Source organism: Balaenoptera musculus, chromosome 4 (genome assembly GCF_009873245.2).
Source record: "Balaenoptera musculus isolate JJ_BM4_2016_0621 chromosome 4, mBalMus1.pri.v3, whole genome shotgun sequence".
Taxonomy (NCBI): domain Eukaryota; kingdom Metazoa; phylum Chordata; class Mammalia; order Artiodactyla; family Balaenopteridae; genus Balaenoptera; species Balaenoptera musculus.
In genome coordinates, this window is record NC_045788.1 from 3,095,035 (window position 1) to 3,115,015 (window position 19,981).

Here is a 19,981-nt window from a genome sequence, read left to right on the forward strand (position 1 = left end):
AGCTAGAGACAGGATAATGAAATCTCTGTGCTTTTGTGAGACAGACGTTGTGGGTACTCAGACCCTGCTGGATCCTGTTACTGCTTCTAGCTGCGCTTCTCAGCTTCTGGGCGCCTGTGACTCTCACAGGAGGCCGCCCTAGAGCTACAGGGCCCACTTTGCCTACTGGTTTACTCTCCCCCCTGGGCAGCCCCAGCCCATGGCCAGTGCAGGAAAAGTGTGAAAGCCCAGCGTCCTTGCCACGAGCTGAGACAAAACTCCGAGGCAGAACTTCCACTCCAGTGTTCCTGGTGGGATCAGGCAGAAACCACCCCCTTTAAGACTGAAATCACCCTGGGACTTGGCTTCTCTTTCCCTGTCGACTTCCCCTGAGAGCACTTCTGTGATAAACCCCTGGCACAGGAATCCCTGATTTGGAATCCGTTTCTATCTCAAATTTCAACTTCTTTAGGGAAAAATATTAGTATAAAAATTTTTTTCTGATCCTGTCAAGGATGCAGCAGGATTTATTTTTATCTACAAGTCAGTTATGACATACATTGGAGTTAAAGACACTTTACATATTTAGCAACTTAATGTTAGTTCACTGAGGAACTATGAGGGACTGCAGGGTTTGTGAGAACTAACAGTATTCAGGTAAGTACATTTTATATCCGTGATATATAAACTGACAATCTAGATCTATGGTCTGCAGAAAAAGGGCTATTCCTGGAAGATCAAATTATCGATTAAGTGGTGGCTTGGAGAAATGCAGGATTCTGAAGGTCATTGGCTCCGAAGAGGAATTTCACTCAAGCCGTCATGACCGAATAGACCCCTTTGTTCCTCTACAGAAGTATTTATGTCTACAAAGTCTGATCTAGACATCCAGGCTCTTGGGGTACTCCTTCTCCCCAGGTGGAACTGGAAAAATACTGACAAACCCTGGGTGTACTGTTTGACCTACTTTACAGATGACAGAATTTACACTTAAAGGCTTGAAGCCACTTCCCCGAGACAGTTTGTTCAGGAGATGGGAGTGCAGGGGTCTGAACTCAAGCAACCTCTCTCCAGCACCCTCGCCCTTAACTGCTGCCCCAAATGCACAGCATTGTCTCTTGTGTTTATTGTGAGAGGGACAGGCCCAAGACAGACTAAGGAGCTTGCCTAAGGCATCAGAGTGGGTCCCCAAAAGTATTCCTTATCTTGTAAAACTAGACTCTCTGGTCGGCTGCCTGCCTAGTTCTTTCCTTCCTGTTACCCTCTAGATTCAATAAAATACCCTTTAAATAATTTCTCCTGGTCCCAGCCACACTGCAGAGTATTAAGGGGAGGTCATGGTGGTGACCACTAAGAGCCCTAGAAAGTCAAAGGAGTCTTGACTAATCCAGGTACCCAACCCCACTTAAAGCCTGTTCCAAATCTACCAGACCTTGAGATGAATGTCTATTTTATTCAAGAAGGCAGTGGCTTTTCTGACACCTGGTGACATTCATGAAGAGTCACGCGACGAGGAGCACCATTGTGAAACAGTGAGAATGCTGTTGGTCAAAGCATTTTCAGAACGTCAGACGTGTTTTACAAATCACATAAAAATAATCCATGATACTGTGGCATAATTAGACATATTAATTTCTACTGTTACATTGTTCCATCAGGAAAGCTTTTCAGTTGGCAGCTAACAGCTTTCGTGGTGGTTTCTATCTTTGGGGTTGGCCCCTCTTGGTCTTGTCCTCAGCTTTGTTCTTGATCTGACTCTGGGGGCCTCCAGTTCTCCACTGACCGACTGTAAGAAGAGAGAAGAAAAAGAACAGAATGGGGCATAGAGGGGCAAAATCTATGAGCAGTCATTATACCAAGAATGAACAAATTAGAGAACTACTAAATTGGGAGGAGGGGCTGAGCATTTAAACATTTTTCATTCTAATCACATTACACTAGATGTGTTGACAGCAATGGATTCTAACAGGTCCTCCCCACAGAATCCAACTGGGAGCCAGTGGGCTGAATTCTTTAATGTGGATGATCATTTTTTGAATTTTCCTTTCTGATAAGTGAAATTTCCTCGCTTAGTTAATAATCGACCTCTGGAACCTAAATAGTATGTTCATGGTCTCATAGAAAGAAGTTTAGTGATTAGATGACTGATAATTACATTACCCATCAATTACTGTTTCCAAATCAACTAGGACTGCCAGATAATGAACCTCTCTCTAAATGACAATGAGAATTGCAAATAAATGAGTTCAGATGTTCATAGCATACCAATTAAATTAAATGATTAATCAGTTTCAGAGGGATGGTGAGTTGCCCTTTACCAGGATTTGAGAGGGAGCTGTGAGGTGTGTTTTCTGACTGCTTCATTAAATTTGAGTGCTTTGATGATGAGTTTTAAAGGTACAGGCTAACTATACTACCTTTTCAGCAGATTTTTTTTTTTTTAAGGAAATTGATCAGTGTTTCCTACTAACAGGCTGTATTTTAAGTTTATTTTTCCTATATCAAAATGGTTGAGGGCTTCCCTAGTGGCGCAGTGGTTGAGAATCTGCCTGCCAATGCAGGGGACACGGGTTCGAGCCCTGGTCTGGGAAGATCCCACATGCCGCAGAGCAGCTAGGCCCGTGAGCCACAATTACTGAGCCTGCGCATCTGGAGCCTGTGCTCCGCAACAAGAGAGGCCGCGACAGTGAGAGGCCCGCGCACCGTGATGAAGAGTGGCCCCCACTTGCCACAACTAGAGACAGCCCTAGCACAGAAACGAAGACCCAACACAGCTATAAATTAATTAATTAATTAATTAATTAATTAATTTTAAAAAATGGTTGAAAACTATATGTATAGGGACTTCCCTGGTGGTGCAGTGGCTAAGAATCCACCTGCCAATGCAGGGGACATGGGTTCAAGCCCTGGTCCGTGAAGATCCCACATGCCTCAGAGCAGCTAAGCCTGTGCACCACAACTACTGAGCCTGTGCTCTAGAGCCCGCGAGCCACAACTACTGACCCCACACGCCACAACTGCTGAAGCCCGTGTGCCTAGAGCCCATGCTCCGCAACAAGAGAAGCCACCGCAATGAGAAGCCCGCGCACCGCAATGAAGAGTAGCCCCCGCTCGCCGCAACTAGAGAAAGCCCGCGCGCAGCAACGGAGACCCAACGCAGCCAAAAATAAATAAATAAATTTATTTATTTAAAAAAACTATATGTATAATGGTGATATGCACTGCAGCATGAATAACAAGAGCTAAAATCTACGAACGCTCTAAATGTCCAGCCAACACTCCCAAGGCTGAACTGGAGGCTGGTGGTGGGCTATGGGGAAAGGGTTCCCGGGTAAAAACTTCCACTGCTGGTGAGTCTCTGTGGGATCATCAAGATGTAGCTGGAGGTTGCATGTCACCTCACTCCTGGTGTCAGGCAGCTTGATGCTTCCAGGACAAAAACAAAGAATTGTTTTTTCTCCCAATGATGCGTATTTATAAAACTTGAGTATTCGGCAGTGGAAGCCAGTGGGAAACTAGGTCTTTTTGGACCAAAACCTTTATTGTTAGAAAAGGTGTTGTAGCGGTTCTTTCTTTTTTTATAGTTAGTACTGTTGGGCTACAACTCTTGTTAAAAACTTCTAAAAACCCAATACCAACTGGACAAAGGAAGTGGTCATTACACCCTTTAAAAATCTGTAGCAACAAATACTATTCTGATATGAAATCTAAACCTCAAATACATTGTGTGTGGGAAAACCAGACTTCAGATGCCTCATCTTTATCTACTGAGAAATACCACAAAAAAGGAGAAAAGAATGTCAAGGGTTTACAGTAGCACTGTATAATAGAACTTGCTGTGATCACCAAAATGTTTTCTGTGCTGTCCAATATGGTAGTCAAAGCGGCCACTGAGCACTTGAAATGTGGCTATTGTGACCGAAGAACTGACTTCTAAATTATATTTAATTTAGATCTAAATTTAGTCACAGGTGATTAATGGCTACCGTATGGGATAGTGCAATTCTAATGTATTTCTCAGTAAATATGTCTGTGGTTTATAGGAAAGAAGCTGTCACATAACAAAGTGGCAGGTAAATTGGTTGCAGAGTTGTGTGCAGATAATCATATTTTGCCAAATGAATCAACTGAACCAGAGGGCTGTCTGTAGAGAATTTAAAAACAACAAAAGCTGATTAAAAGTCTGTTTTTATTATCATCATATGCTGACAGTTCTAAGCAATATCAGTGATAAAGTACCCCTCTCTGCCAGTGTGGAATGTAGTGGTTCCTGCTCCCCTCTTGGTATACAAACTGTTCTCCACAACACCTCAAGTGTGTACAAGGACAAAAGGAAATCAAATGGATTAGCCATTGGGCTGTTCACAAATATTTGGTTCTCCCTCTTACTGGTGAGATTTCACTTCCCCACACTTTGAACTCAGGTGTAGCCTTGGGACTTGTTTTCAGACAACTTTCTGAGAAAAAGCTCTAAAAGCCAGGGCATGCTGTATGGGCACCTGGCAATGTTCCAGGTAGTGGCTATTCCAGTAGCCTTGTTTCTGGAATGAGGACCATGACCAACCATCAGTGAGCACGTAGTTTGTTCAAGAAATAAACCTTTTTCATTTTAAGCCACCGAGATTTGGGGGTTGTTTGTTACTGTAGCCTAATCTAGTCTACCTGACTGATGCAGTATACCTACTAATTTCCCTTAGGAATTTCAGAATTTAGAGATGGAATGAGAGCTTAGCATTGAAAGGATAAAATGAAGAGTTGAACTTCCAAGAACTTATTCTACATAAAGTCACCTTTAAGAAGCTTAAGAGCAGAGAAATGATGAAGCATAGCAGCAATAAGGTAGCAGCCACCCTCCAATTCATTTCATATGGCGTGGTACTTAAAGGGGTATGGAGTTTTTGTTTTTATGGTTTGTCTTACTTTATTTTTTTATCATTATTTTTAAAATTTATTTTTATTTATTTTTTGGCTGCATTGGGTCTTCGTTGTGGTGCGCGGGCTTCTCATTGCAGTGGCTTCTCGTTGCAGAGCATGAGCTCTAGGCACGTGGGCTTCAGTAGTTGTGGCGCACGGGCTCAGTAGTTGTGGCCTGTGGGCTCTAGAGCGCAGGCTCAGTAGTCGTGGCGCACGAGCTTAGTTGCTCTGCGGCATGTGGGATCTTCCTGGACCAGGGCTTGAACCCGTGTCCCCTGCATTGGCAGGCAGATTCTTAACCACTCGCTACCAGGGAAGCCCAGGTGTATGGATTTTGATAGAAAAAAGGACAAAGGATTACAATGTAAGGTCACCATAAGGCAAACGTAAGACTCTTAAATATAAAAAGCATGCTCAACTTACTGAATTAGTTAGGGTCAAACTAGGCCATGCTACCAGAAGAACAAATGCACCTAACTCAGTAGCTTAACAGAGTTTTCTCACTGGTGCAGGCTGATAGGGGTTGAGCAGCTTTTTCTTCCATCTTATAGCTACGAATCATTGACCTCCATTGGCATACCAACTCTTGATTGCCTTGAAGGAGGTAATATATCACTTCTGCTCCCATTCTGTTAGCAAGAACGTCATTAAGACCCCTACCTAAACGTACAAGGCACCTGGTAAACATAGTTCAGCTGTACACCTGGGGGGGAGGGGAGGAAGATACGGGGTGTGTGTGTGTGTGTGGCTTTGCCTCTGCCACACTCAGAAGTGCAAAAATAAAACTAGACAACAATACTATTCTATCAGGCTGCAGAGCAGAATCTGTCAATACACAACAATTTTTAACTCTGCCATTCTACTTCTAGGAATTTATCCTACAGATGAACTAAGATATATGTAAAAAACTTTTTGTAAAAGCAAGAGATTGGAAAAAATCTTAAATAATCATCAGCAGGGTCCACATTAAACAACTTATGGTACATCCATATGATGGAATACCATGCAGTCATAAAAAAGAATGAGGAAGCTCTTCATGAACTGAGATAGAATAAGCTCTGAGATACATAACCACATGAAAAAAATCAATGTGTATAATATCCTACCATTTGGGTAAAAACGAAAAAAATACATATGTATTACGTTTGTACATTTATGAAAGTGTCTCCTGATGATCAGGAAAAACCAAACTGATCCCATTGCTTGCCTCCAGAAGGGGAACTGGGGGGATGGTGGTGAGCAGGGAGACTTCTATTGTAGTCCCTATTTTATCTTCTGGATTTTTAGCCATGCCAATGTATTACCGAATCAAAATTTTATTTATTTAAAAAATATATTTATTTGGCTGCACTGGGTCTTAGTTGCGGCATGCGTGTGGGATCTAGTTCCCTGACCAGGGATCAAACCCGGGCCCCCTGCATTAGGAGCATGGAGTCTTAACCACCGGACCAGCAGGGAAGCCCCACCAAATTTTAAAATGTTTATATGGAGGATGTGAATTCAGGCTGCCACTGTGACCTTGAGCAAATTGCTTCATCTTTATGTCTGTTAATCGACAAAAGGGGGGTTAGAATCAGTGCCTCCATCTTGTGGGGTTGTAAGAAACCAATTGCTCGACTTCTGAAGAAAATTCTAATAGAATCAATTACGGTATGTTTGAACCACCTGCTTGCTGATCTAGAAATATTGAAAAGGTACAGCTTGTGAGGCAGTCAGGGAAAGCCTGGTGAGTTTTCCCACGATAAAGGCATTACAGAGTGCTTGGTGTGTCTGAGAAACTGCAAGGAGGGTGGATGAGATGGAACGAGGACAGCACTAGGTACATGAGATCTCAGGGTGGGAGTGGGAAGACCATGAAGAAGCTATTTGCGGCTTTAGTTTCCTGTGATCCCCCAGCTGCTGTGTAGACTACCTGTAGGGCAGCAAGCCCTTCTGGGAGATACGCAACGCTGACCTTCAGCCTGAATCCTCCCTCCCCTCCCCAAGTCGGCATCCTGAATAGCTGGGAAATTAAATGAGTCTTTCTAATTCATGCAAGGACCAAAGAACCCAGAGAAAAACTCAAGACTAAGTACTAAACATTTTATTTTCCCTGAAATTCTTGACTGTTTCTGCCATCATGTTTTGTACCTTTTTGCAGGGTATTCGGTTTGCTTTAAAGCAATTAGTATTAGATCACAAAAGATAACAGAAGGTCCATTTGTTTTAGTTTAATTAAGACGTTTATTCTATCATTATATATAGTTGAACCACCTCTACACACAAAGTAATATGGTTTAAGATTTTTTGAGTGGGAAGGAATTTGGGTCTCAAAAAGGTTTTGCGAGCCTGCAACATGTTTTCTGGAAATCATTTAAGTGGGCCTTTTAAAAGACCCTTGAAGAAAATACGAGGAAAATTGGTTTGCAAGAAAACCAGCAATTAGATTTCAAAATTAAACTACCTATTAAGATAGCAAACCAAGAACTGGAAAGAACTGGGGCAACTCCTCTTCCATATTTCGTATGCACTCAACTCCACCCTGGGAAACAGAAGCTTAGTCTAGGGGAAGTCATGATGCAAGCAGAATGTGGTGGTACGCCCGACCACAACCGGTGGGTGGCCTGGCACGTCTGTGGAATGGTGAGGCTCTTGGGGGTAGTTTGAGCAGGGATGAGAAAAATAACTGTAGACCACACATAAAATCAGAAACCAATTGAACTTGTATTGACACCAACTACACGACTCTTCTTAGTAGCCTTATGGGAATGGATAAAGTGGCTTGACCCAAGATAACACTGATTAGACTTAGCAATGTAACTTTTAAATAAAACCAACCCTATTTTCCCCAAGGTGGCTTAGATTTCATAATGGGTCACAAACTAACACTACAAATAAAACGTTTAAAATTTTGATCCAAGCCCCTTCTATCCTCCCACACTTGAAAGGGACCTGATGAACACCAATTTCCCAATCCTAGCATCACTAGCTTACAAACCTTAGGGTTAAAAACTCCCTCCTCATTTACCCAATGTTCAATTTCCATCAGTTTCAATATACACTAGTGTAATACCATGACTATTTTGCATGAAGTTAAGTATTCTACAGATCAGAGTCACGGGATTGAACCAGGAGCTCCCACCTTTTATGTGAACTTCAGTGGTACCATCGAGGCCAAGGCAATTTAATTTAGGTTAACCAGGATTTGTTTCAATTTTTAAGAGAAACATCTTGCAACAGGTTTATTCAGTTCTCTTAAAAAATGGTGGCATTCCTTTACTTTCTGCCGTTTGGCAGCAGCAGTTACATACATGGAATAGCAAATTAAGTCTAAAAACGTGGGCCCTAGTCAACTTTATTTTTCGGCATTATGATCATGATGAAGGATCACGACACCCTTCACATTTCCAAGGAAAACTCAATTTAAAGTTTGTCCTTGCCAAACTCCATAAAACAGCCACTCTAGAGTAAACCAGCAGAGCATTGCATCACCCCAATAAAGCTGTAGGTTTCATCACATGCACCAACAAATCTACATGGCTAGTTTCTGCGCTCCTCTTTTACAGAATTTTACACCTATTGTTACCAAACAGCATTTTAAACACGGACATATCAACTGCCTAATAAAGCAAAAACAAAGGCATTTCCCTTATTAGAAACAAGATACACCATCACTTAAAATCTTCAAACATTATTGCACTTTAACTTTCAGAATTTGACAATGCATTCAATGAAGCAATCTGCAGACAACTAGTTTTAACAGACAGATTAAAAAACACTTTTAAGCAGACGTGGATGTCCTAAACTGTTTATTAGGTAAGAATTTTACAAACATTACTTATATTAGCGGTAGCGGTGGAGCTGGAGAGTATTGCGCCTTCTCCAGGCTGCGCGGCGAGAACCACCGATCGTGTGGTGGAACTTGTGGCCCTTGCCGAGGCCGCGGCTCTTTCTGCCCGCAGACGTCAGCCCCCGCATCTCCCTGTGCTTGTGGACTGGTTTGGTGATCCACTGGGTGTCAGGGTTTCTTCTGATAGCTTTATGGAAGGGATCGATGAGGATAACCTCAAAAAACTTGTACGTAGAATCTTCACCCACCCAGTAAGAATTCAGGACCCTCAGGGCCCCACAGTGGCGTCCCGCTCGCTCCTAGAACAGGAAACAAAGGCCCAAGGTCAGCCTCCCACACATCCTAGGAGCCAATCAGGCGGCAAGAATTCCCCCCAGAGGCAGGGACCATTATGATAAGATAGACGTACGTAGTACGTAACAGACATAAACATCCTTAGATTGATTTGCTCCCCAGAGGCTGAGCCCCTAAGTACGATAAGGTAGACTTACTATAAAACAAAGGACTCAGACATGCTTAGATCTGAAACCGTTCTCTCTTATTGCCTCCTTGCCAAGTAAAACATGAATGCTAGTATCTGGCTAACCAAATCTAGTACTCTGGAACCATGCATTTTTCTAGCACAATCGAAGGGTTATTAGCAAAGTTCTACAGAGAACTGTGAAGGCCACGAGTCTCTTTCGAATGGTCTTCTTTGCCTTTTCTTTGAAACACAAAACCTTTTTAGTTCGTGGAGGGCAACAGGCCCTCGTTTGCCAACCTCTACAACAGAGCACAGCGTAACTGACTTAGCCGAGAAAGACAGCTTCCTACCGAGCACAGGAAATCAGTGGTACGAACAAACACAGCTTCCCTAACACCGGGGAGACGTGCTCTTCAAGACCACGTTTACTGCCCTTTAAAAGCGTAGGTTCCACGGACGCACGCTGATCATAAAGCACTTTCCTCTACGTGAGCAAAGACAGGTTCCCAACAAAAACTGACAAAGTCCGATAGCAACTCCTCGCTGGGATGAGTAAAAAACAACATCACCCAACCCCATTTTCAGCGCCACAGGGCTCACCTGGGTACAAAGGAACCACGAGGAAAGGTGCCCAAACCCTCGTCCTCCTCCTCCTCCGGGAGGCGGCCAACGCAAGCGCTACTCGAAACCCACTTACCTCGGCCACAGACTGCAGGCTCCGGGCAAACTTGAGCTGGTTCACGCCATGGTGGACGGGCTTGCCGTAGGTGGCGCCCTTCGGGACCGGGCGTTTGCGGCCCCCGCGGCGCACGCGGACCCGGTATATCACGTAACCTATTCAGAGAGAAGGGCGCGATGGACTCAGTGCCTTGTCTCTAAGGCGCCGACACCGCCTGTTATCTCAGGCCAGCGGCCGGTTTCTGCCGAGGCCCCGGGCGAGCGGGACGGCTCCCCGAGAGCGCTTCCCGGCTCTTCCCGGGGGGGCAGCATCTCCTCCCGGCCTCCGCGCGGGGCCCGCTCACCTTGCTTGGCCTTGTAGCCCAGCCTGCGCGCCTTGTCGGGCCGGGTGGGGCGCGGGGCCCGGTGCAGCGCCGAGAGCTGGCGGTACTGCCAGCAGCGCACCCTGAGCAGAAAGCGCATCACGTCCGACTGCTTCTTCCTCCACAGCTCCTGGATGTACTTGTAAGCGCCCATCTCGGCTCACCTTTGACGCAAGCCAGGCATTAGAAACACATCATCCCTTTCACGTGTAACGACAAGCCCCCGTCCGCCCGCCCGAGTCGACACCGACCACAAGGAAAGCCCTGATGATCAAGAAACGGCTCTGCACGAACGCGGGGCGCAGCCGGCCCAGCCCGGCGCCGCGCACGCTGCTGCCGGACGAAGGAACCGAGCTGGCCCTGGGCGCCCGGGGGCGGGGGACCGAGGCGGGCGGCGCCCCAGGCCCGGCCTGCAGAGGCCTTGCCGGGACCCCCAAGGGGAAGGTGCCGCCGCCACCGCCAAGCGGTACTCCTCGAAGAAAAGCTCTCCCTCCTCCCAGCCCCCCGGCCTCGCTTCCGGACGCCCCAGGCCCGGCCGCCCGTCCCTCAGCCCCCACGCCTCCCTCTCCTCCACGCTCTGGCCCCAGCTCGGATTCGCGCCGCCATCACAGCATTCCCCCCAGCCCGCTCCGGGGGCCGCCTCTCCACGCCCGCGCTGCCCCGCACCCCGACCGAACCCGCGCCGCACAGGAGACAGGAGGAGCTCCGAGGTCGCAGGGTCCCCGAGCCTGGATGGCGGAGATGAAAAGAGATCCGCGGCGGATAGAATAGCCAATATCCCACCACAGCCTACCTGATGGCTGCCGCCAAACGGAAAGGAAGGACCCTTTCTCCCACAATCCCTTTGGCGCTCCTCCCCCGCCTCTGCGAGCCTAGTTCCGGTGGAAAGCGGCGGCCGCGCAGAGCCTCATGGGACATGTAGTTCCGGCAGAGAGCCCGCTGGGCGGAGTTCGGCCGGGATTGGGCGTAACCTCCCCCCGGGTCCCGTCCCCCGCTCCCCGGGATTCGAGCCTGAGAGGCAGAGGCGAGCCGGCGGCGACCGTCAGCGGCAAGGCCTGGGCTAGAGAGCGTCCAGACATCCCGCCGCCTCCAGGAGGCAAGTTGGGGGCGGGGCTCCCGGGGCCGCAGCCCGCGCGCCGCTCTCCTCTGGGCCTGCGAGGCGTGCGGGTCTGTCGGGGGCATCCGGCGGGTCCGCTTTGCGCTGCTGGCGCCTCACCTGGGGTGGGGGTGGGGGGCCGCTGCGGGCTCCCCGCTTTCCCCGGACGCGCGCAGAAACTGGGGGCCCCGGCGGCGCTGCCCCAGCCGGCAGGTGGGGCGCTCGAGGTGCGGGGGCTTGGCGGTGGGAGCCGCGTCTGTCCCCCCCGGAGCAATTGGGGCTGCAGGCCCCGCTCCGAGGAATTTCGCACCAAAAGGATTGGGGGGGGAGGGGAGGGGGGTGCAGGCAGGTCCTCGCCTTCCCAGGTCCGTGCCTTTCCTGCGTGCAGATCTGGTCCCAGATTTGCTACGTCAGAACCACGATCTTTCTAGAAAGGCGAAATATTTATATGCCAAAATCTGGTCGTCAGGTGCGAGTGTTTTGGGGAAAAAAGCCGAGAAAATGCAGGCGTTTTGTGTTGCGTTCTTTATTGACAGTTTATTTACTAGCTTTTTTGCATCTCCAGAATATTTTCATTTTAGGTAAATCATGTGGTTTAATTCTCTTACAAATTCTAAGTTTAAATGTGACGAAGGTTTAAGAGACTCTTATCTTCTAAATTAGTGGGTTTGGTTATTTTTTTTTACCCCATTTCCTAATAGCCTTCTTTTTTTTTTTTTTTTAATTGCAGCTTTACCGTTGTAAAAGCCCTCACAGGTGCATTGATTCATTCAACAGATATTTCTGAAGGGCCTCATATGTGCCCAGCTGCTGGGATGGTAGCAGTGGTCGTCGCAGCAATTCTAGCTTGTTGGAAAAAGGACAATAAACATAAAATGTATATTATGCTCTGTGATAAGTGTTAAGGACAAACATTAAGGGGAAGGGACGGGTAGGGCGTGTTGGGTCAGGGGTGGAAATTTTGGATGGAATATTCAGGTAAGTGTTGAGAAGTGGCGTTTGAGAAAAGACCTTGGAGGTGTGGGGACTGATTTCAGTCGGAGAGAAGAGCGCCAGGGCTGGAGCGTTGCCTGCGTTAATACAGGACCAGCAAGGAGGCATAGGGGAAACTGGCCCGTGACATCAAAGAGACGAACGTTCTCATGGACCTTGGGTTTTCACACTTTCTGAGACTGGAAACCATGGCACGATATTGAGCCGAAGCGTGACTTCATGTGACCTACATTTTAAAAGGATCACTTGGGGACTTCCCTGGTGGTCCAGTGGTTAGGACTCAGCGCTTTCTCTGCCTTGGCCTGGGTTCGATCCCTGGTCGGGGAACTAAGATCCCGCAAGCCTGCACAGCGTGGCCAAAGGAAAAAAAAAAAAAAAAAGGATTGTTTGAGGCTAAAAGGAAGAAGGGAAAAAGTTTGGACGGTTAGGAGGTTGCATTCATTTTCCTGTTGCTGTTATAACAAATTACAGCAAATTTACTGGCTTAAAAGAGTACAAAGGGACTTCCCTGGCGGTCCAGTGGTTAGGACTCTGCACCTCAAATGCAGGGGGCACGGGTTCGATCTCTGGTTGGGGAACTAGGATCCCACATGCCACGTGGCACGGCCAAAAAATTAAACAATAAAAAAAGAGTACACGTTTATCGTCTTATAGGTCTGTAGGTCAGAAATCTCTCTAGGCTAACATCGAGTTGTCAGTCGAGCTGTGTTCCTTTTCGGGGTGCTAGGGGAGACTCCATTTCCTTGACTTTTCCAGCTTCTGGAAGCCACCTGCATCCCTTGGTTCCTGGCCTCTTCATCTTCAAAGCCAGCATTATAGCATCTTCAAATCTCTCTCTCTCTCACTTCTGCCACTCTTGTCTCCACCTTATAAAGACACTTGTGATTACATTGAGTCCACTCAGATAATCCAGGATAATCTCCCCATCTCAAGGTTCTTCATATAGTCACAACCACAAAGTCTTTTTTTACCATGTAAAGTAGAATACTCATGGATTTGGGGGGTTATGATGTGGACATCTTTGAGAGATCAGATGAGAGACTATAGTGCCTTGGACTACTTCATTAGTGATGGAGGTGCTAAGTGGTCCAGCCTTGGATGTGTTTGAAAGGTGGAGGGTTTATTGATGGATCAGATGTGGGTTGTGAGGAAAATTAGTCAAGAACGATTGACTACAAAGGTGGAGTAATCATTTGGAAAGAAGATTCTGGCAATGTGATTAATCACTGCTATTTCTTAATTAGGTTTTGCAGTTTTGTTTGTTGATTTGCAGTTTGCAGTTTCTCAATTAGCAATTTTGCAAGATTTGGATTGGTATTTTCAATTGATTTTGAGATTCCTGAGGGCAGGGATCATTTCTGATTTTGCCTCCTAGTTTGTCCCTAATGCCTGGCATTAGGATAATCCCTCAGTAAATATTTAGTGAATGAGTGAAAGAATGGTTACTGGAATCTGTTTATTGTATTTCATTATGTGCAGTATTGTTTGCAAAACTCTTTTAATATGTGTTTATGTGTTATGTATGTAAAGTGTATTCATCTATGGCTAAGTGAAAGTATTGCAATCCATGATGTTTACATAAACAAATACACAGTGTAGAGGTTTTCTTCCTGTGATGCTTGCATAATAAGATCTATAACATCTCTTTATGAGGTTAACAGTGTTTTGGTGATAATATTTTTCAGTTTGCATTAAAAAATTGTGTTTTACTTTAAAACTAGAATGATTTCCTTAGAAGAACAGAAGGAAGAACAGAAGTATTGACAATTCTCGGTAGCTCTTTCTGATGGCTTTTCAAAGAGGATACTGACCAAGCTCAGTGTTTTCAGCAGAATGGATCAGATCATATTTTTATTCTTTAGCCACATTATTGATTAGCCTGGAAAGCAAAGCAATATGTATTTAAGACTGCATTGGATTTTGCCTGTTAAGCACATACTCTTAGTCATTTACATCAGAATGTCAGGGATTAATAGGTCACAGATTGAATTGTATTGTCCCTCAGTTTCTTAGGGTAGGGACTATACAGGTAGCTGTAGCTACCGCTTTTTTGTATTAACCTCGTGTTGATGCAGTTTCCGGGTAAGTAGTTTCCGCTCTCATAGTGTTACAGTATTAGAAGTGACCTTAAAGGTCATCCATCTACTCTGGGGCCTTTCAAACTCTCAAAACCTGGGTTTAATAAGAGGCGTGGCCACCCCCAGGATCTATTCATGTGATTCCCTGCCCTTTCAGGGTGCCGCAGATGACCTCCCTTTATATTTGGAAGGGAATGGTGCCTATTTATTGTGTTTGGGAATTATGAAATATTATAATGCTTATAGAACTAAACTTTTAGTAGGTTTTATTTGTACCTGTTGAATATATATGTGTGAGAACAACTTCCTTATATGTAATGTGAGTCCCTGCCATCATGATCATATATAGAAAATAAAATGTTTTGTATGTGTATTTAATGTTCTTCATTCAAAATATGACATTAGATATTAATTTTTTACAGAACACATACTTTTAAAATAATTTTATGGAGGTATAGTTGATGTACAGTATTACATGAGTTTCATGTGTACAACTTAGTGATTCACAGTTTTAAATTATATTCCATTTATAGTTATTATAAAATATTGGCTATGTTCCCTGTGCTGTACAATGTAGCCTTGTAGCTTATTTATTTTATACACAGTAGTTTATACCTCAAGAATTCTTTTATTTTTTTTTTAAAGATTTTTTGATGTGGACCATTTTTAAAGTCTTTATTGAATTTGTTACAATATTGCTTCTGTTTTTATGTTTTGGTGCTTTGGCTGAGAGGCATGTGGGATCTTAGCTCCCTGACCAGGGATTGAACCCTCATCCCCTGCATTAGAAGGTGAAGTCTTAACCACTGGACTTCCAGGGAAGTCCCAAGAATTCATATTTTTTAACGGTAAAGCAGGTCACTAATCTTCAGTTTTTACTCTAGTTGTGGCAAGCGGGAGCTACTCTTCATTGCAGTGCGTGGGCTTCTCATTACCATGGCTTCTCGTTGTGGAGCACGGGCTCTAGGCGCACAGGCTTCAGTAGTTGTGATGCGTGGGCTTAGTAGCTGTGGTGCACGGGCTTAGTTGCCCTGCGTCACGTGGGATCTTCCCGGACCAGGGCTCGAACCTGTGTCCCCTGCATTGGCAGGCGGATTCTTAACCACTGCACCACCAGGGAAGTCCTAATCTTCAGGTTTAGGTAGTATTATTGTTTCCCACTTGAAGACAACTAGGAAGCTAGAATGTTTCAGGTGTGCTTTGATTAATCACACTTACCCTCTCATCTTTGTTTTCTTTTTGATGGTATAAAACATTTACCATGATCTGTTTTATTTCTTTCCTTCTCTCACCATCCTAAAAACCCTTAAAATCCTTACCTAGTGTTTGAGTTACCTCTTTTCAGTTGCTTTTACTGTTTTCCCTTGAAGTCTTCTCTGAAATACTGAAACAAATGCCTCAATTTATCTTGTACGCACACAAATACAAAATAGTGCATATTTTTAACAAACTTTACCTGCTGATCCTAATATTATTTCAGAGGAAGGGAAATAACAATAGAAAAATCAGAATTTAGATTCCAACGGCAACCTTTCCTGACAACAGAATTGTTGCGCGTGCCACCATCACTTTCTTATCCTCTTCTCATGTAGTTAGGTGGCAACTTCCTTTAAATTTTAACTCTTATTAAAAGCCCTTTGGGCCTTTCTCACCTTCTGAGATGACCCACATCCTGTCTGTGGAGCATGTTTCTCTCTAAATAAATCCACTTCGGGACTTCCCTGGTGGCGCAGTGGTTAAGAATCCACCTGCCTGTGCAGGGGACATGGGTTCGATCTCTGGTCCAGGAAGATCCCACATGCGGTGGAGCAACTAAGCCTGTGCGCCACAACTACTGAGCTTGAGCTCTAGAGCCCGCGAGCCACAACTACTGAAGACCGCATGCCTAGAGCCTGTGCTCCACAAGAAGAGAAGCCACAGCAATGAGAAGCCCACGCACCACAGTGAAGAGCAGCCCCCGCTGGCCTCGACTAGAGAAAGCCCGTGCGCAGCAATGAAGACCCAACACAGCCAAAAAAAAAAAAAATTTTTCACGTCAGGAGATAAGTGTCGTGGCTGATCTGGGTCATAAGAAATTATGGACTTTGACAACTAAACTACGACAAAGGAGGCAAGGATATACAATGGAGAAGAGACAGCCTCTTCAATAAGTGGTGCTGGGAAAACTGGACAGCTACATGTAAAAGAATGAAATTAGAACACTCCCTAACACCATACACAAAAATAAACTCAAAATGGATTAAAGACCTAAAGGTAAGATCAAAAACCATAAAACTCCCTGAAGAAGACAGGCAGAACACTCTTTGACATAAATCTTAGAAATACTTTTTTGAATCTGTTTCCTAAGGGCAAAGGAAACAAAAGCAAAAATAAACAAATGGCACCTAATTAAACTTAAAAGGTTTTGCACAGCAAAGAAAACCGTCAACAAAATGAAGACAACCTACTGAATGGGAGAAAATATTTGCACATGATATGACTGCTAAGGGCTTAATATCCAAAATACAACTCATACAATTCAATATAAAAAAGACCCCAATTTAAAAATGGGTGGCAGACCTAAATAGACACTTTTCCAAAGAAGACACACTGATGGCCAACAGGCACGTGAAAAGATGCTCAACGTCGTTCATCATCAGAGAAATGCAAATCAAAACCACAGTGAGATATCACCTCACACCTGTTAGAATGGCTATCATCCGAAAGTCTACGAATAACAAACGTAGGCAAGGATGTGGAGGAAAATGGACCCTCTTGCACTGTTGGTGGGAATGTAAACTGGTGCAGCCACTGTGGAAAACAGTATGGAGGTTCCTCAAAAACCTAAACATAGAGCTACCATATGATGCAGCATTTCCACTCCTGGGTGTATATCCAAAGAAAACAAACATACAAATTTGAAAAGATACTACATCCCAATGTTTGTTGCAGCACTATTTACAGCAGCCAAGATATGGAAGCAACCTAAGTGTCCATCAACAGAGGAATGGATAAAGAAGATATCAATATATACAATGGAATACTACTCAGCCATAAAAAGGAATGAAATTTTGCTATTTGCAACAACGTGGACGGACCTGGAGGGTATTATGCTTATTGAAATAGAGAAAAGACAAGTATTGTATGTTATCATTTATATGTGGAATTAAAAAAAATACAACAAACTAGTGGATATAACAAAAAAGAAACAGACTCAGAGATACAGAGACCAAATTAGTGGTTACCAGTGGGGGGAGAGAAGGGGGAGGGGCAAGATAGGGGTAGGGGATTATACTCCTATGTATAAAATAAATAAGCTACAAGGATATATTGTACAGCACAGAGAAGATAGCCAATATTTTATAATAACTATACATGGAGTATATAATCTATAAAATTTTTGACTCACTCTTTGTTGTACACCTGAAACTAACATAACACTGGAAATCCGCTATACCTCAATAAAAAAAAAATTTACAGACTTTGGGAAAACAGAGTAGAGAAGACTTACAGGAAGTTCATTTGTTAATGTTTTAGGTGTTGGTTAAAAAAAAAAATAGTGATGTGTGAGACACACGTGCGCACACACATACAGAAAGATGCCCACCGTCCCTTTTATTTGAATGCTCATTTGGACTTTCTTGTTGTTGTTTTCTGACTTGAAGGCGTCGTGGCATGCTTTTTCGTCAGCGCTATTGCATGTTCCACACTTCTAGGTAAGAGAACTGGAGGAAAGGAGGCAAAAGACAATGTGGAACTTTAACTTCTCTTCCCAAGTTTTTCTGTTGTATTTAATGAGCCCCCTTTCCCTTTGTGTCTTGTCTGCTGGTACCTTGCCTTCTGGAAAATAAAAACTTTGAGGAAAATTCAAGAAAGTGTTACCCAGTCTCGCTCTTCCATGCATATGTGAGGAAGCGAGGAGAAATGAGTTTTCCTTTCTTTCAGTTTAAAGTGCATGAAGAACTGTGACGCAAAAAGAAGCACGACTAAGACAGCCCCAAATCCAGTTTCTCACTCTCCTGAGAAAAGACTGACGTTCGCATTGATGGTGTTAATACTTCTTTAAAAAATGATGTCTACTCTCTGTCCAAATTTTTATCTTCATGCCTCCTTAAATTTTTACTTAAATGCTTATTTTTCCAGGTAAACATTGATGAGCTGGCAGTTCAAGGATTGCTTCATCTAGGATTCGGTTCGGTTTCCTATAGACTTAATTAGTATTGGAATAGTCTTTGTATAAGATGTGTTTATGCTGTTTGAAAACAAACATATATCTATACATGTATTCTTATGTTTCTCTAGGTCACCTCTGCAGAGATATATAGGAAACTAGTAACATTGATTAAGGGAGGACGGGAACCAGGAATGGGGTTTGGAAGGATGTACCGTATTCTACATTTCTTTTTATACTTGCAGTTTCCCCCTGTGTATGTATTACTAATTAAATTTAAACACAGAAAGAAAGAAAAAGGAAAGGTTGATCTTTTTTCTTTTTTCTTTTTTTTAAACAGTACACAGTTTTAAAGATCTTCTCTTTTCTTCACGGTGATATCCTAAGAGAAGATGGGAAAGGGCTGTAAGGTTGTGGTTTGCGGCTTGTTATCTGTGGGGAAAACGGCAATTTTGGAGCAGCTCCTTTATGGGAATCATACTATTGGTAAGATTATTTTTCCCTAGTTTCCCTGCAGGTTCTGGGAACTGGTCAGGGTCTTTTGTTGGTCGTGCTAACTTAAAGATGGGCAGTGGTGCACAAAAGTGAGGTGTCATCTAGAGGGACCGAAAGGGTCATAGAAATCGACAGAGATGAGGGGGGGAAAGTAGGGACAAGGGAAAAACATCTTTATGTTGTTGAAATTCCAGAGTGCTTGCACTTACTCTGTTAGAACAAGAGTTATAACAGGTAAGAAAAATGTTGTCTCTATGTGGTTTCCAGTGTGTTTACATGATGAAGAGTGCTTGGAATCACAGACTCACTGACTTCAGAATACGTTGAATGATCTCTCATTCTCATTTCAAGCATGACTTTCCAGTACTGCTGTATAGGTTTTAAGAATGGAAGAGACAGTTGTTTGCTGCAGTATGACCTAATTTTGTGAATCGGATCATCTCATTCATTTATTCATTCATTGAGTTAAATAATTGTTCAGTACTTGCTCTTTGGTACAGGCTGTGATGAGGCCTGTGGGGATTTAGAGGTGAAGAAGCATCTCTGGCTTTAAGGAGGTCACAGTTCGGTAAGGAAGGACAGACATAACACGTTAGAATCAAACAAGGCTTATCTTAGGGAGATACGTAGAATCCCAGATCTTTGAAGTATTTATCGCTGGCAAGTGGCTTCAAGCACATTTCTGTCTTACTTTTATTAACCATTTTGATGAACTCTGATTCTCTTCCACCTTCCCAGAATAATATTTAACAACTTCGGTTAAATGCATATTTGGGGGGCTTCCCTGGTGGCGCAGTGGTTGAGAACCTGCCTGCCAATGCAGGGAACACGGGTTCGAGCCCTGGTCTGGGAGGATCCCACATGCCGCGGAGCAACTAGGCCCGTGAGCCACAATTACTGAGCCTGCGCGTCTAGAGAGGCCGCGATAATGAGAGGCCCCGCGC

The 19,981-nt window shown here is 44.3% G+C and overlaps 2 protein-coding genes across 8 annotated transcripts in view; one reads left to right on the plus strand and one right to left on the minus strand.

Annotated features, from left to right (window-relative positions):
- NKIRAS1 (NFKB inhibitor interacting Ras like 1) overlaps window positions 1–19,981 on the plus strand; it is a 65,566-nt gene that overhangs the window by 31,126 nt on the left and 14,459 nt on the right. The window contains exons 1-2 of one of the 6 annotated variants that reach the window (XM_036850304.1): window positions 11,188–11,321; window positions 18,883–19,028. In XM_036850304.1, coding sequence (XP_036706199.1) covers window positions 18,935–19,028 — 94 coding nt within the window. In that variant the 5' untranslated portion in view covers window positions 11,188–11,321; window positions 18,883–18,934. Of the gene's footprint in view, window positions 1–11,062; window positions 11,322–11,441; window positions 11,535–18,882; window positions 19,029–19,981 lie in introns of those variants that run through there. The other 5 variants (XM_036850302.1, XM_036850305.1, XM_036850303.1 and 2 more) reach the window with 5 other exon arrangements.
- Window positions 7,578–11,130, minus strand: RPL15 (ribosomal protein L15). Of its 2 annotated transcripts, none has more exons than XM_036850307.1 (4): window positions 11,019–11,130; window positions 10,208–10,389; window positions 9,883–10,019; window positions 7,578–9,021 (listed from the first exon to the last, which is right to left on the minus strand). In XM_036850307.1, the coding sequence occupies exons 2-4, from the start codon at window positions 10,377–10,379 to the stop codon at window positions 8,716–8,718; spliced, it is 615 nt and encodes a 204-aa protein (XP_036706202.1). In that variant the 5' UTR covers window positions 10,380–10,389; window positions 11,019–11,130; the 3' UTR covers window positions 7,578–8,715. The 2 variants fall into 2 exon arrangements, with proteins under 2 accessions (XP_036706202.1, XP_036706204.1); XM_036850309.1 differs by having other exon boundaries at window positions 10,914–11,027.

Bases quoted from the DNA above. Each gene is read 5' to 3' on its own strand.
- RPL15 (XM_036850307.1), bottom strand. From the start codon at position 10,379: ATGGGCGCTTACAAGTACATCCAGGAGCTGTGGAGGAAGAAGCAGTCG. The intron at 10,020-10,207 runs GTGAGCGGGCCC...CTCTCTGAATAG, and splicing joins GGGCTACAAGGCCAAGCAAG to GTTACGTGATATACCGGGTC. The intron at 9,022-9,882 runs GTAAGTGGGTTT...TTCCTGTTCTAG, and splicing joins GCCTGCAGTCTGTGGCCGAG to GAGCGAGCGGGACGCCACTG.